Below are 13908 nucleotides of genomic sequence, written 5' to 3' on the forward strand. Positions count from 1 at the left end.
AGGGAACACTAATCGCTCTGGTGAAGCATGCATTAAGTCCAACCCCAAACCACAGGGAGACCTATACAACAGACCACCAGGACCAACGAGAAAACAGTGGGCAAGAAAAACTGCTAACCCATATGGGGGCCCACCTGCAACTTCAAAAAAGAGAAAACCAACCTCCGCAGGAGGCCGAGACAGGTAGATAAATATGAACCACAACTGCCGATACAGTATATCTGTAGAAAGCGAAAGGCAGGACACAGGAGAGGAGCAACAAGGTCCTCATCCAGGCAAAAAAGCAGACCCTATCTTTTGAGGAAAGAGGAACACCGATGAGAACCACCTCATCCCATTGTAACCCAATAGGAGAAAGACATAAGGCCACATGCCAAGCCCTGAGAGAGAAAAAAAAAAAAAAAAAAAACACATATGGACAAACAAAACTCGGCCCCTAATGGTACCCAGGGCAACACTCCATGACTACCTGACAAGGGAGAGAAAGAAAAAAAATAAGACAAAGAGGCAGGCATGTGACTGCCAATAGACAGAGTCCCATCGGACAGCAACGCAACGAGAAAACCCTCACCCTGCAGGAGGTAGGTGGGGGCAAGCCACTATATATGTGGAGCTAAAGGTGTGGGTCACGTGAACTCAAGAATGTGGGAGTGCATAGTGCCACCAGCAGCAGCCAAAGGGATTAAAACCCTAGCCCAACAAGGCAAGCCAACATCAAACACATGGTAAACAGAGAAAGGAGGACCTTACCACGCAGTGGCCCGAGCCCTTTCCTAGATAACAAACCACAAGATAGTATTGTAGCTCGCTACACAGCTAAAAAAGAATTGGGTATTGGGGGGGGGGGGTCCAGGACAGGAGGAGATGCTCACTTCTACAGAATAGCCTCCTCAAAAGGGGAGACATTATGGAAAGACAAAGGGCCACAAACGGGCGCTCCCAGTACATAACATATAAAAGACAAAAAACATATAAAAGACATATTGAAACAGACAGGGCAAAGGAAAACCATAGCGAAACAGCACAAAAGGTCAGTCTGCAAAGACTAATTTGAGGGGCCACAGATGCCGTTCCTCAGCATAAGGAAATGAGCAAACCCGGGCCGCCCCGGTCCAGGATGGGGCTTTGTCACGGCCGACCCAGCTCTTAGCTAAGGGTCTGTGTGCGCTCGTTGGCCAGACTGGCGTGACTACAAGGATCTAGATTATCCAGCCTGTCGCCCAACGCAGCAGTTGACTGACGATATCTGCAGGCAAAAAAAAAAACGATGGAACCACATGTCCCAGCAGGGAGCTAGGTCCTTACTCTTCACTAGGCATAACAAAAACTGAGCTGCCTATTGCAGAGAGGGGGTTGACCATCAGCTAGGACTGCTCAAAGGCGGTGCTGTGTTTTTTCTGCCTATTCCCTCAATCCTGTAGGTGGCGCTATAACCCAACGGTCAAGAATAAGGAAGAGCCGTGTCCGTCAACGAACATGCGAGAGACTGCCCTTTACAAATTCAAGAAACATTTGCAAGCATGAAGTGCTAGTTGGAGAAAGCTCTGAAATTCTAGCTCATTGCTCCAGAGCCACTATATTGCAGACACAATAAATAATCTTCCCCTGCCAAAGGTTTGCAAAAGCCGGCATATGTTTCATAATCCAAACGAGCGCCCTTTACTGCAAAGGGGATTTGTCTCCCGACAAAGGACTTTAAAGTCTATATTTTCTTGCAGAACTCGAATTGGAACTTGGGTTTAGAGGTCAAAGCATGTGGCTGGCTAAAGAAATGACTACTGACTGAAGTAGAAAAGGTGGTATGTTATTGTAGCTCAGGCTTTAACTTCTTTTTAACCAACAGGGTACATCTGTCTAGTTACATTTTGGACATAATCCTGTAAGGCAGGACCAAACAAATGTTCAACCTGTTTCTAACAAAAGCAACTCCACTGACCAACACTTTAGCCATGTGCACAGACAACACACCAAGAGTCTTAAAAGTGACTGTAAAAGGTTAATTTTTTTTTTTTTTTTAATAAACATATCATACTTACCTCCACTGTGCAAATAGTTTTGCACACAGTGGCCCCGATCGTCCATTTCTGGGGTCCCCCGGCAGCTCTCGGTTCCTCCCGCATCAGATAACCCCCTAGCAGAAGCGCTCTCCCGGGGGGTTACCTTGCGGGTGCGCTCCAGAGTCCAGTGTTTGCGTCCATAGACACAAATGTTGGGCTCGGCCCTGCCCCCTGCGTCATTGGATTTGATTGACAGTAGCGGGAGCCAATGGCTGCACTGCTATCAATCTATCCAATCAAGAGCCGGGACCCCGTGGAGAGAGGGACAGCTTGTCCTCGCCAAGGGAAATACAGGGCTCAGGTAGGCAAAATGGGGGGCTAGTCACTGCCAGGTGTTTTTTCACCTTAATGCTTAGGAGGCATTAAGGTGAAAAAACAAGGGTTTACAACCCTTTTAAAAAGGCATCCAATGAAAAATAAGGGCACAGGGAAAATCCTCCAGATAACTGCCTGCCTCCTTTACAGGGCACCAGCAAATAGCACCCAGGCTGCGGGGCTTATGCATATTAATAAATACACTTATTTGTAAAGTGCTTTAAAATTACCACATTCACACATGTATCAAATATTCATATAAATCCAGTGCTTATACTGTCCATGAACTAGACAAAAAGTACTCATCCATGTGTAATAAATAAATAAATAAAAAAAGCAAGTCCCCATATGAATCCAGTGCTTATAGTGTCCATAATAATAAAACAAACAGTATGCTCCAGTGAATCATCCAGAAAAGCCAAAAGACACCAATCACCTCTGGGTGCAATGCTCGCTCATCTCCCAATTTGACCTACCGTAGTACAGGTCAATCACTTTTGTAATGTTAGCCTTTGCGGATCCACCATCCGGCTATTCACGCCAACTGCAGCCATGTAGTCCTTTAGGAGGTTTGCCGATGCCACTCAAATATAGAAGGAGGATACACTCATAGCGCAATAAATATTTAGATTTAAAACACTTTATTTCTGTCATAAAATGCACCCATAATGAAACACTTCACCTACAGAATACTTATCCCCCTTTGTGACCAGGCCATTTTTTGCAATACAGCACTATATTATTTTAACTGACAATTGCGTGGTCATGCGATGCTGTACCCAAATAAGATGTATTTCCTTTTTTTTAACCCCACAAAAAAGTATTTTGCTGGTATTCGATCATCTCTGCTTTTATTTTTTTTACGCTAGAAACGAAAAAAAAAAAAAAAAAAAAAAAAAAGGATTTTGAAGAAAAAGAAAAACATTTTTTTTTACTTTCTGCTATAAAACATGTCCAATAAAAAAAAAAAAAAAAAAAAACAACAAAATTTGTTAAATCACTTTAGGCGACTGTTTTACTACAGCGTGGGATGTACTTTTACTAGGGGAAGACCTGGATCCATGTCCCTGCTTTGTAGAGCCAGGATCCATGCCTTCCCTCCTGAAAGAAGGGCGATCTGCCTTATTAACCGGTTCAATCCCAGGCCAATTTTTAGTTTTCAGTGCTGTTGCACTTTAAACGACAATTGCGCGGACATGCGACGTTGTACCCAAAAAAAATTGACGTCCTTTTTTCCCCACAAATAAAGCTTTCTTTTGGTGGTATTTGATCACCTCTGCGGTTTTTATTTTTTGCGCTATAAACAAAAGAAGAGCGACAATTTTGAAAAAAAACACAATATTTTTTACTTTTTGCTATAATAAAATATGCCAATTTTTTTTTCGGCCGATACATATTCTTCTACGTATTTTTGGTAAAAAAAAAAAAAAAAAAAAAAAAAAAAAAAATCGCAATAAGCGTATATTGATTGGTTTGCGCAAAAGTTATAGCGTCTACAAAATACGGGATAGATTTATGGCATTTTTTTTTTTAAATTATTTTTTTTTACTAGTAATAGCGGCGATCGCGATTTTTTTTTTCGTGACTGCGACATTATGGCGGACACATCGGACACTTTTGACACATTTTTGGGACCATTCACATTTATACAGCGATCAATGCTATAAAATTGCATTGATTACTGTGTAAATGTGACAGGCAGTGAAGGGGTTAACCACTAGGGGGACACAAGGGGTTAAGTATGTTTCCTAGGGAATGCTTTTAACTGTAGGGGGCGGGGACATACAAGGGGAGGAGACCGATCAGTGTTCCGCTGTACTGGGAACACAGATCGCTCTCATCACAACTGACAGGACGTGGATCTGTGTGTTTACACACACAGATCCACGGTCCGGCCCGCAATCGCGGGTGCCCGGAGGACATCGCGGCCGCCGGGCACACGCACCGGGTCCCGAGCAACGCGACGCACGCGCCCCCTAGACGGCCGGGAATCCCAGGCCGTCATATGACGTCCACCCAGGATGGGAGATCCCATCTGTGGACGTCATATGTCTATGGCCCGATGCTGAAGTGGTTAAAGTGGTTGTAAACCCTTACAGACCACTTTTAAGGCTTACCTGTAGGTGCTTGAAATATCTCCTAAACCTAGACGGTTTAGGAGATAGTTACTATTTCCCCAAACAATGCTTTCTTCTGCACATGCACCAATGTATTTGGCGCATGCACACTCTTGAAAAGGGCACGCTGTGCCGTTTCAAGCTGGGGTCATGCAGTGACTGGCGGCTCCCGCGCGCATGCACGGGAGTGACGTCACACAACTCCGGACAGTCACAGAGCCGGAGTTTGTGGCCTCCGGAAGGAAGAGGGGTGAAGAATGGACGCTCGCTGCCAGTGAGGAAATCGGGGACATCGCAGGCTTCTGTGTCAGGTAAGTGACACATAATGGGCTACTATGCGATACATAGTAGCCCATTATGCTTTACCTTTGCAGGGAAACAAAGAGGAAGTAAAACTCACCAGGGTTTACTTCCTCTTTAACATAGGTAGAATCTGCCTCTGTACCGAACGCTCGGCGGATGCCGGCGGACAGAGCCTGCGGTACCTGCTAATCAGCTCCTGTCATGTATAATCACAGCAGAATCGAGCCGCTGGCATTCGCGCCCACTGGCCGGAAGAGCCAGACTACATATACATACACACACACACACACACACACACACACAGAGGTGCCGTCCTGTAGCAGCAAAACTGCTAAAGGGAAGACAAGTGGTTAAATTACGTAATAAGCCTAATGCAAATGGCCAGTCATCAGCTTCTCACCAGCCCTTTCGCATTACGTCAGAACCAAAGGCGATCTCACAAGTCCACCCAACATGTTGCGTCACTGGTCATGTGACTGCCTCAGGGTAGGACGTACAAAAAAAAAAAAAAAAAATCACCGCACAACATATTCCTCCATCCATACAAATTAGGTGGGTAGTGTATTCCCAAAACCCCCCCAGGACACTGAACGGTCAATTTTGGTTTAGAAAAGGCAGCGACACATTAACTGAAATTTGTCAGGTCCCTGATGAACCAGACAAATATCAATACATTTATGGCCAGCTTTAGTGATCAGTAGAAAATCAATTGCTTTCTTTCAGTAACCTTTAAAACAAAAGCATGAGATAACCTTTGAGGGTTTATATAATATACAGATATATCTTAATTTCAATGACTGAACAGGTTTTAAAAAAATACATGTAAATATTTGTCCCCAATTACAAACGTAGAGGCTCCATTCACACCAATTTGATTTTTGACTTGTGCTGCACAGAATCACATGACAAGGAAAATCATATCATTAACGGTGCCTGTTCACATCCATGTGATTGAGCATGATGTGATTTTGGAAAAGGTTCCTGTTCTACATTTAGTGTGACTTGGCCACGTAGAATATGAAAAATTACAATCAAGTCACATCAAAGTTGCACTATATAATCACACTAAAAATCATTTCAAAATACTATTGCATTAGTGTGAACTGAAGAAACTTAGAGTCAACCAAATTTCAGGAAAATAAGTGGTTTCACTTACCTTCCTCGGGTGCTGAACTCTCAGCAGAGCTATCCTTCCCAGAGCTGCCAGAAGAGGCTCCCTTGCTGGTAAGCTTCCTTGCTCCCCCTTTCTTATCCAAACCCTTGCCAGACTTGAGCTTTCTCTTGTTTTTTGATCCCCCAACAGTCCACTGAAAGACAAAGTTGAAGTCATCCAAAACTATCATTCTATAAAAAGACTAGAAAATATTTTGGGCATACTTCTATATATTGAAGAATTGTTTTGGTGGGTAACAAGGACAGCAGTGCAGAGAGTAGGACACGGGGAAGTATGTGCAGGACAAGAGTTCAGACAGTATGGTAGCATGTAGTATGTGCAGAAGAACAGTGTAGAGCAGGGATATGCAATTAGTGGACCTCCAGCTGTTACCAAACTACAAGTCCCATCATGCTTCTGCGTGTCATGCTTGTGGCTGTCAGTCTTGCTATGCCTCATGGGACTTGTAGTTCTGCAACAGCTGGAGGTCCACTAATTGCATATCCATGGTGTACTGTAGAGGCTATAGAGGTTAGCAGTATGATGGTGGACAGTAAAGCCGGTGGTAGACTGTTCAAATCTTTGTCGGTTCAGCAAGGACCGGCGGAGTTTCAAACCATCTATGGGCAGGCTGATTGTACCCAAGTCCATCCATCGACTGCCTTGGATGCAATCAGCATGTCTGATTTTTCATGCCATTATTGCCATGGGCTATAGCCACTAGCAATAAATCACTGGGTTCTCCGGGCAAGAACGGTCCCCCATGTCCACCCACCCCACGGAGAACACAATTACTCAGTGGGAGGGATTCCCCCATCAACACAGTCAGTCAATCTGTCTTTCGGGAATCTCAATAGCGAACTTGTGGTTGCAAAGAAAACTGTACCATCTATGGTTGGCTTTAGTGAAGGAGTGTGGATAAAGATAGTGAGGGAAATGTGTCAGTGCGGAAATATTGAGTCCAGAGAGGTATGTGCATGTGTGCAAGGTGGTCAGTAGGGGTGCAACGGATCGTCAGCGATCCGTGAGCCGTACGGGTCGACCTCCGCGGATCGGCAGCTCTGCGGCCTCGGCCATAGGAAAGGCCGCGGCTTTGGCCTAGCTTCGGAGCGGCGGCCATCTTGGTACACCCGGCGGCGGCTGCTGTCTCGTCAGGAAGTGACGTTTCATCGCCGCCATCTTGCCCCACCCCACACAGTACTGTAATGAGAGAGAGTGAGAAGGGGGCAGGCAGACATCTTGTTACACCCACCGGAGTTTTAGATTTAACAGATTTTAAAAGCAGCAGCAAACCTGCTGACCTTACATGGTTGCTAATGTGTTCTGTCACATTAGCAACCATGTAAGTTGAGCAGGTTTGCTGCTGCTTTTAAAATTTAAGGTTTGACATGTTGGGCATCTATGTACTTGGTGCAACCTTGGCTTTTATATATTTTACCAAAAAATTTGTGTAAATTTATTGCACTTTTGTGCCCACTAAAATTAACTTTGTGTTTTTTAATAAAATGTGTTTCCTGGACCTTGGCAGTAATTTTGTGTGACATAAAAAAAATTGGAATTACCAATATTTTCTAGGGTGTCTGCTTTCAGAACATATGTAATATTTTGTGGGTTTTATATAATCTTAAAGCCTAGAATGATTTGCTTTTAAAACGTGTGAAAAAAAAAAACATAAAAACTGCTCTGACCATGAATGGGTTAAAAAGGATAAGTTTACATTCGGCTACAGCCCTTGCCAAAAGTTTTGAGAATGTCACAAAGTCTGCTGCTTCAGTTGTTAGATCTTTGTCAGATTTTACTATGCATTAGGGAGAAAAACCTTTTGTGGTGCAACTACCCCCCAGAGCCCCCCCCCCCCCCCCCCTTACCAAAGTAAACCTGATCTTTCCAGCGATGAGAACGAGCTCAGCAGCTCTAGCCACTGTCTCTGGTCCTCATTGGATAGATTGATAACAGCAGGAGTTATTGGCCCCTCTGCTGTCAATCAAATCCAGAGTCGGGGGGCGGGGCCGAGTACTGCTGTCTTTGTCAATGGACACAGCAGCAGGAGTGCCCCCATGGAAAGTGGCTCTCCGTGGCGGTACTCGATGCAGAGGAGGAGCTGGGAATACCGCCAGGGGACCCCAGAAAAGGTGAATCGGGCAAAAGTTTTGCACAGAGCAGGTAAGCAGAACATAAAAAAAAAACACTTTTACAATCACTTGAAGTATAATTACTAACATCTCATAAGTGTCAAAGGCTTTTATTGACAATTCCATTAGGTTTATGCAAAGTCAATATTTGCAGTGTTGACACTTCTTTTTCAAAGACCTCTGCAATTCGCCCTGATATGCTGTCAATTTCTGGGCCACATCCTGACTGATGGCAGCCCATTTTTGTACAATCAATGCTTGGAGTTTCAGAATTTGTGGGGTTTTTTTGTTCACCCACCTCTCAATGGGCTTAAGGTCCGGAGAGTATCCTGGCCATGGACCCAAAATTTTGATGTTTTGTCCCTCGAGCCACTTTGTTATCACTTTTGCTCTGAGGATGTTTCTGTACCATACTTTATTCATGGCTGTGTTCAAAGGCAAAATTGTGAGTGAGCCCACTCCCTTGACTGAGAAGCAACCCCACATATCAATGGTCTCAGTATGCTTTACTAGCGCTCACCTTTTCTTCTCCGGACAAAGTTATTTCTGGATGCCCCAAACAATTGCATCAGAGAAAATGACCCCCAGTACACAGCGGTCCAATCCCTGAACCTTTTGCAGAATTATCAATCTGTCCCTGATGTTTTTCCTGGAGAGAAGTGGCTTCTTTGCAGCCCTTCTTGAAACCAGGCCATCCTCCAAAAGTTTTTACCTCACTGTATGTGTAGATGCACCCACACATGCCTGCTGCCATTCCTGAGCAAGTTCTGCACTGGTGATGCCCCGATTCCGCAGATTACATCATCAGTAGGAGACGGTCCTGGAACTTGCTGGACTTTCTTGGGTGTCTTGAAAGCCACCTTCACAACAACTGAACCTCTCTCCTTAACCACTTCAATACCAGTCACTTTCACCCCTTCCTGCCCAGGACGATTTTCAGCTTTTAGTGCTGTTGCACTTTGAATGACAATTGCACAGTCATGCAACACTGTAACCAAATTACATTTTTATTATTTTCTTCCACAAATAGAGCTTTCTTTTGGTGGTACTTGATCACGACTGGGGTTTATATTTTTTGCTAAAAACTAAATAAAAAAGACAAAAAAAAAAAAAAGTTTATCTTCGTTTGTTATAAGATTTTGTTTTCTCCTTCACGGACGGGCACTGATGAGGAGGGCGCACACCGGCATGTTATTCTGAAAGACGTCATATAACGTCCAGTCAGGATAACAGAACCACCACCCGGCCGTCATTCTGCTAAAGGCCGGGCGGGAAGAGGTTAAAGTTCTTGATGATACGATAAATGGTTGATTTAGGTGCAATCTTAGTAGCAGCAGCAATATCCTTGCCTGTGAATTTTCTTTTGTACAAAGCAATGATGACTGCATGTGTTTTCCTTGCAGGTAACCATGGTTAACAGATGAACAATGATTTCAAGCACCACCCTTCTTTTAAAGCTTCCAGTCTAATTCTAACCCAATCAGCATTAGAGTGATTTCTAGCCTTGTCCTCGTAAAGACTGACTGACACCTGTGTTACCCAGAGAATCACTGACATGAGGTCAGCTGGTCCTTTTGTGGCAGGGCTTAAATGCAGTGGAAATTGTTTTTTTGGGATTAAAATAATTTTCAAGGTAAAGTAGGGACTTTGCAATTAATTGTAATTCATCTGATCACTCTTCATAACATTCTAGAGTATATGCAAATTGCCACCATAAAAAACTGAGGCAGCAGACTTTGAAATTTAATATTTTTGTTTTCATTCTAAAAACCTTTTGGCCATGGCTGTACCCATAAGATGTGTTTTTTTTTTTAAACCTGGCTTCTACAGTGGGTATATAAAATAACACCCCCTCTAAAATAATCACATTTTGTTGCTTTTCAGCATAAGATGAAGACAGAGACAGTATTTGTTTTATCCAGCTGCATTTACTCAGTGGAACTTATAACAACATCCAAGTGAAAAGATAGAACACAAATATGTCAGTAAAAATAAAATACATACAATAAAAAATATAAAAAAAAAAAATAAAAAAACAGAAATCACCGAGTTGGAAAAGGGATCACCTCCTCTTAAAAAGATCTTGTAAACTAACTCAAACAGGTGTAGCTCATCACCTTCTCAATAGCACACAACCATTTAACTTTTTTTTTTGCAAAAAATTAAAACACCTAAGGAAATTTTGAAAACCAAACATACACTTTCATAGTTTGTTATAAAATCTTGAAAAAACGTAATTTTTCTCCTTCATTGATGTGCGCTGATGAGGCTGCACTGATGGGCATAGGAGCAGTGGCTCTCCATGATCAGGACCGATGTCCCTTTGACAGAAGCTAATCAGCTTTTTTTTTTCCTCCTCATGCTGACAGCGCGAGAAAAAAAAAAGGCCGATTACTATCTAATGTTTACATCATAGGATCAGCTGTCATTGGCGGACAGCTGATCACGTGGTAAGGGGCCAGGATCACGGGGCGCATTCTCAGGACAACGTACATGGACGCCCTCTCGGCAATTAAGGCTCGCACTGTAGCAGTCTCAGGCATAGCGCAGGCGGGAGATGGTTAAAAAAAGTAAACCCCCCCCAGCCGCTTTTCAATTAGACCATTAAATTTAATTCTTCTACACATTATACAATATAATTAAGCCCCAATCGCAGGTTCCTTACTCTTTGAAGAAGTTTATAAATTTGTTCCGGTCTGGATAAGCAGCGCCATATTAAAATGTTGTTTCTGTAGTGGAAAACACTTTTGCCCTTTCATGCAGCTCTTGCTTTAATCTCGTGCGATTGTTTTTTAGCCAAGCCTCCTAGTTCCTGAGGCTGAGAATGTAATCTCGCGGAAATGGGAGCGCAGTGCTGCAGGGATCGGATATTACAGTCACAGTTCAATGGACTGATGGAACAAAGAGCATGCTATGAATCACGGGAGAGATGCGTATGCGCCAGTTACATTACAAATAATGGGATGGATTACCAGAAAACTGAGCAAGTAAAGCAACATCTGAGGACAGAGATCAATAGTGCTTTTAATGTTGATTTATATGTGCTAAAGTGATGGAGAGTTTACTTCCACTTTAAGGATCAAGCCTATTTCTGACACTTGTTGTTTACAAGTTAAAATCTATATTTTTGGTAGAAAATGACTTAGAACCCCAAATAAAATTTATTTAATTTGTTTTGGAGGAACCCTAGAGAACAAAATGTAGAGCGTCGCAATACTTTGTCACATCGTATTTGGAAAAAATTAAATTTTTAATTTAAAAATAAGAAAACTTAGCAAAATTTTTTGTATAATGTGAAAGATGTTACGCCAAGTAAATTGATACCCAACACGTAATGCTTTAAATTTGTGCACGATCATGGAATGGTAACAAACTATGGTACTAAAAATCTCCATATTACCAATTTAGAGTTACAGAGGAGATCTAGAGCTGGAATTATTTCTCTTGCTCTAACGACCATGGCAATACCTCACATGTGTGGTTTGTACACGGTTTACTTATGTGGGCACGACTTGCATATGCGTTTGCTTCTGCGCGCAAGCTCTGAGTGAAGGGGCGCTTTAAAAAAAAAAAAAAAAAAAAAGTGTCCCTTTAAATAAAAAAAAGTTGATCTTTATTCATATTACAAGGAATGTAAACATCCTTTGTAATAGAAATAAGCAGGACAGGGCCTCTTTAATGTGAGATCTGGGGTCAAAAAGACCTCAGATCTTTTAAGCAATAAAAATGGGCCCTTTAAGGCCAGAGGGCAGAAGTGACGTTTGACATCGCTCCGATTCTCCAAGGGCAAGTGGGGTAGAGCTGCACAATTAATCGTTAAAAAAATTGTGATCTCCAATGCTTGTGATTTTCTATGTTTCTTTATTTTGTATTACTAAAATCTATAATAAAAATTGTTATTTGAAAAAAAAAAAAATTGTGATCTCGATTCACCTCCCCTGAGATCTCTCCTGCTGAGTTTGCAGATTCTTTCATATAAACAAGTGGAGAGATTATCTGCTCACTCAGCTGTCAAAAGAAAACATCCAGGCAGTCTGCCAAGTTTAGAACTTGAAACATTGTATCTAACTTCCTTCTTAGATCAAAGGGATAAACTTCTCTGTGTAAACAAATAACCTGGGCAATCGCCAAGCTTTAAAAGTGTAAATGCAGGAAGTTTAACCACTTAAAGTCTAAATCTTTTTCTGACACTTCTTTAAAGGGGTTGTAAAGGTAAAAATTTTTTCACCTTAATGCATTCTATGCATTAAGGTGAAAAAACTTCTGACAGAACCGCCGCCCCCAGGCCCCCCGTTTTACTTACCTGACGCCTCGAAAGTCAGCTTCGCGTTCCCGACATCTGTTCCTCCGCTCACCCTGGCCGCTGATTGGCTGCAGTGGATGGATTGAAAGCAGCGCAGCCATTGGCTCGCGCTGCTGTCAATCACATCCGATGACGCGGCGCGCCGGGGGGCGGGGCCGAGTGATACAGCGAGCGGCTATAGCCGCCGGCTGTATCACGGGAGCGCGCCCGCAAGCACTCACCACCGTGCGAGGGAGCTCGCATTAAGGTGGTGAATGCTTGCGGGGAGGAGCTGAAACAGCCGCCGAGGGACCCCAGAAGACGAGGTTCGGGGCCACTCTGTGCAGAACGAGCTGCACAGTGAAGGTAAGTATAACATGTTTGTTATTTTAAAAAAAAAAAAACACCTTTACAAACGCTTTAAGTTAAAATCAATATTTTCTGCTAAAAAAAAATAAAAAAAAAAAAAATTACTTGGCACCCCCAAACATTAGGGAATATATATATATATATATATATATATATATATATATATATATATATATATATATATAATTTTTTAAATTTTTTTTAGCAGAGACCCTAGGGAAAAAAAATGGCAATTGCTGCAATATTTTATGTCACACTGTATTTGCCCAGCGGTCTTTCAAACGCAATTTTTTGGGAAAAAATACACTTCAATAAATAAAAAAAAAAACAAAAAAAACAAAACAGTAAAGTTAGCACAATTTTTTTTGTTTTAATGTGAAAGATGATGTTACGCCGCGAGAATCGTGAGGGAATCGTGATCTATCCTCTAAGCAAAAAAATTGTGATTCTCATTTTAGCCAGAATCGTGCAGCTCTAAAGTGGGGGCCATCTCGCGATTCTCTTTCACATTCGTGATCACATATTAATTAGCAGCAAACATCAGGAGCTCAGCCAGCTACTTAGGATATGGTGCTTGACCAAATGTGAGTAAGGGAGGGCTCCCCTAGAGACTCAGCACCCACGAGGATAGCTGCTTTTCCTCCGGCAGAGAAGGAACCTAGAAAAAAATTGCCATTTCTTTTTCCATGCTCTCTAGGAATCCTTTTAAAAGAGCGTTGCAGCACTGGAGCTGGTGTCCAGGTAGAAGATAACCTGTACTTGCAGGCTGCGCATCTCTCCCTTAGTCTGCATTCACACTAATGCGTTTGATGCTTTTTTCCCCCAAAAAAACAAGTTTATTTGTAATTAAGTAAAACATATATACACGGTACATGTTATGTAGTACAGTAGGATACAAATTAAACACAAGAAGGTACAGTACCCTAAATATCCAACGAACTGTGTAAATTTATGTTTGCGTTTGCAACAAGCTTCAAAAATATTCTCCAGATTGTATTCCATCCCCCTGCATTGTGGACTCTATTGGTTATCTATCATTGTACAATATGATATGATTCCTGCATGTGACTCGAGGGGTCACTCAATCCCAAGTATACGTATAGACGTACTTGCCTATTTAGTGCACGTGTCGGGGGTGTCGAGCCACCTATCTCAGACTTTGTTAGATTTGGCAGGATAG

The 13908-nt window shown here is 42.5% G+C and overlaps 1 protein-coding gene across 1 annotated transcript in view; it reads right to left on the reverse strand.

The window, feature by feature from the left end:
- RTF1 (RTF1 homolog, Paf1/RNA polymerase II complex component) overlaps nucleotides 1-13908 on the reverse strand; it is a 497066-nt gene that overhangs the window by 442110 nt on the left and 41048 nt on the right. Inside the window, exon 3 of the mRNA XM_073608860.1 lies at nucleotides 5949-6099. Coding sequence (XP_073464961.1) covers nucleotides 5949-6099 — 151 coding nt within the window. The remainder of the gene's footprint in view (nucleotides 1-5948; nucleotides 6100-13908) is intronic.

This window comes from Aquarana catesbeiana, linkage group LG13, assembly GCF_042186555.1.
Source record: "Aquarana catesbeiana isolate 2022-GZ linkage group LG13, ASM4218655v1, whole genome shotgun sequence".
Lineage (NCBI taxonomy): Eukaryota > Metazoa > Chordata > Amphibia > Anura > Ranidae > Aquarana > Aquarana catesbeiana.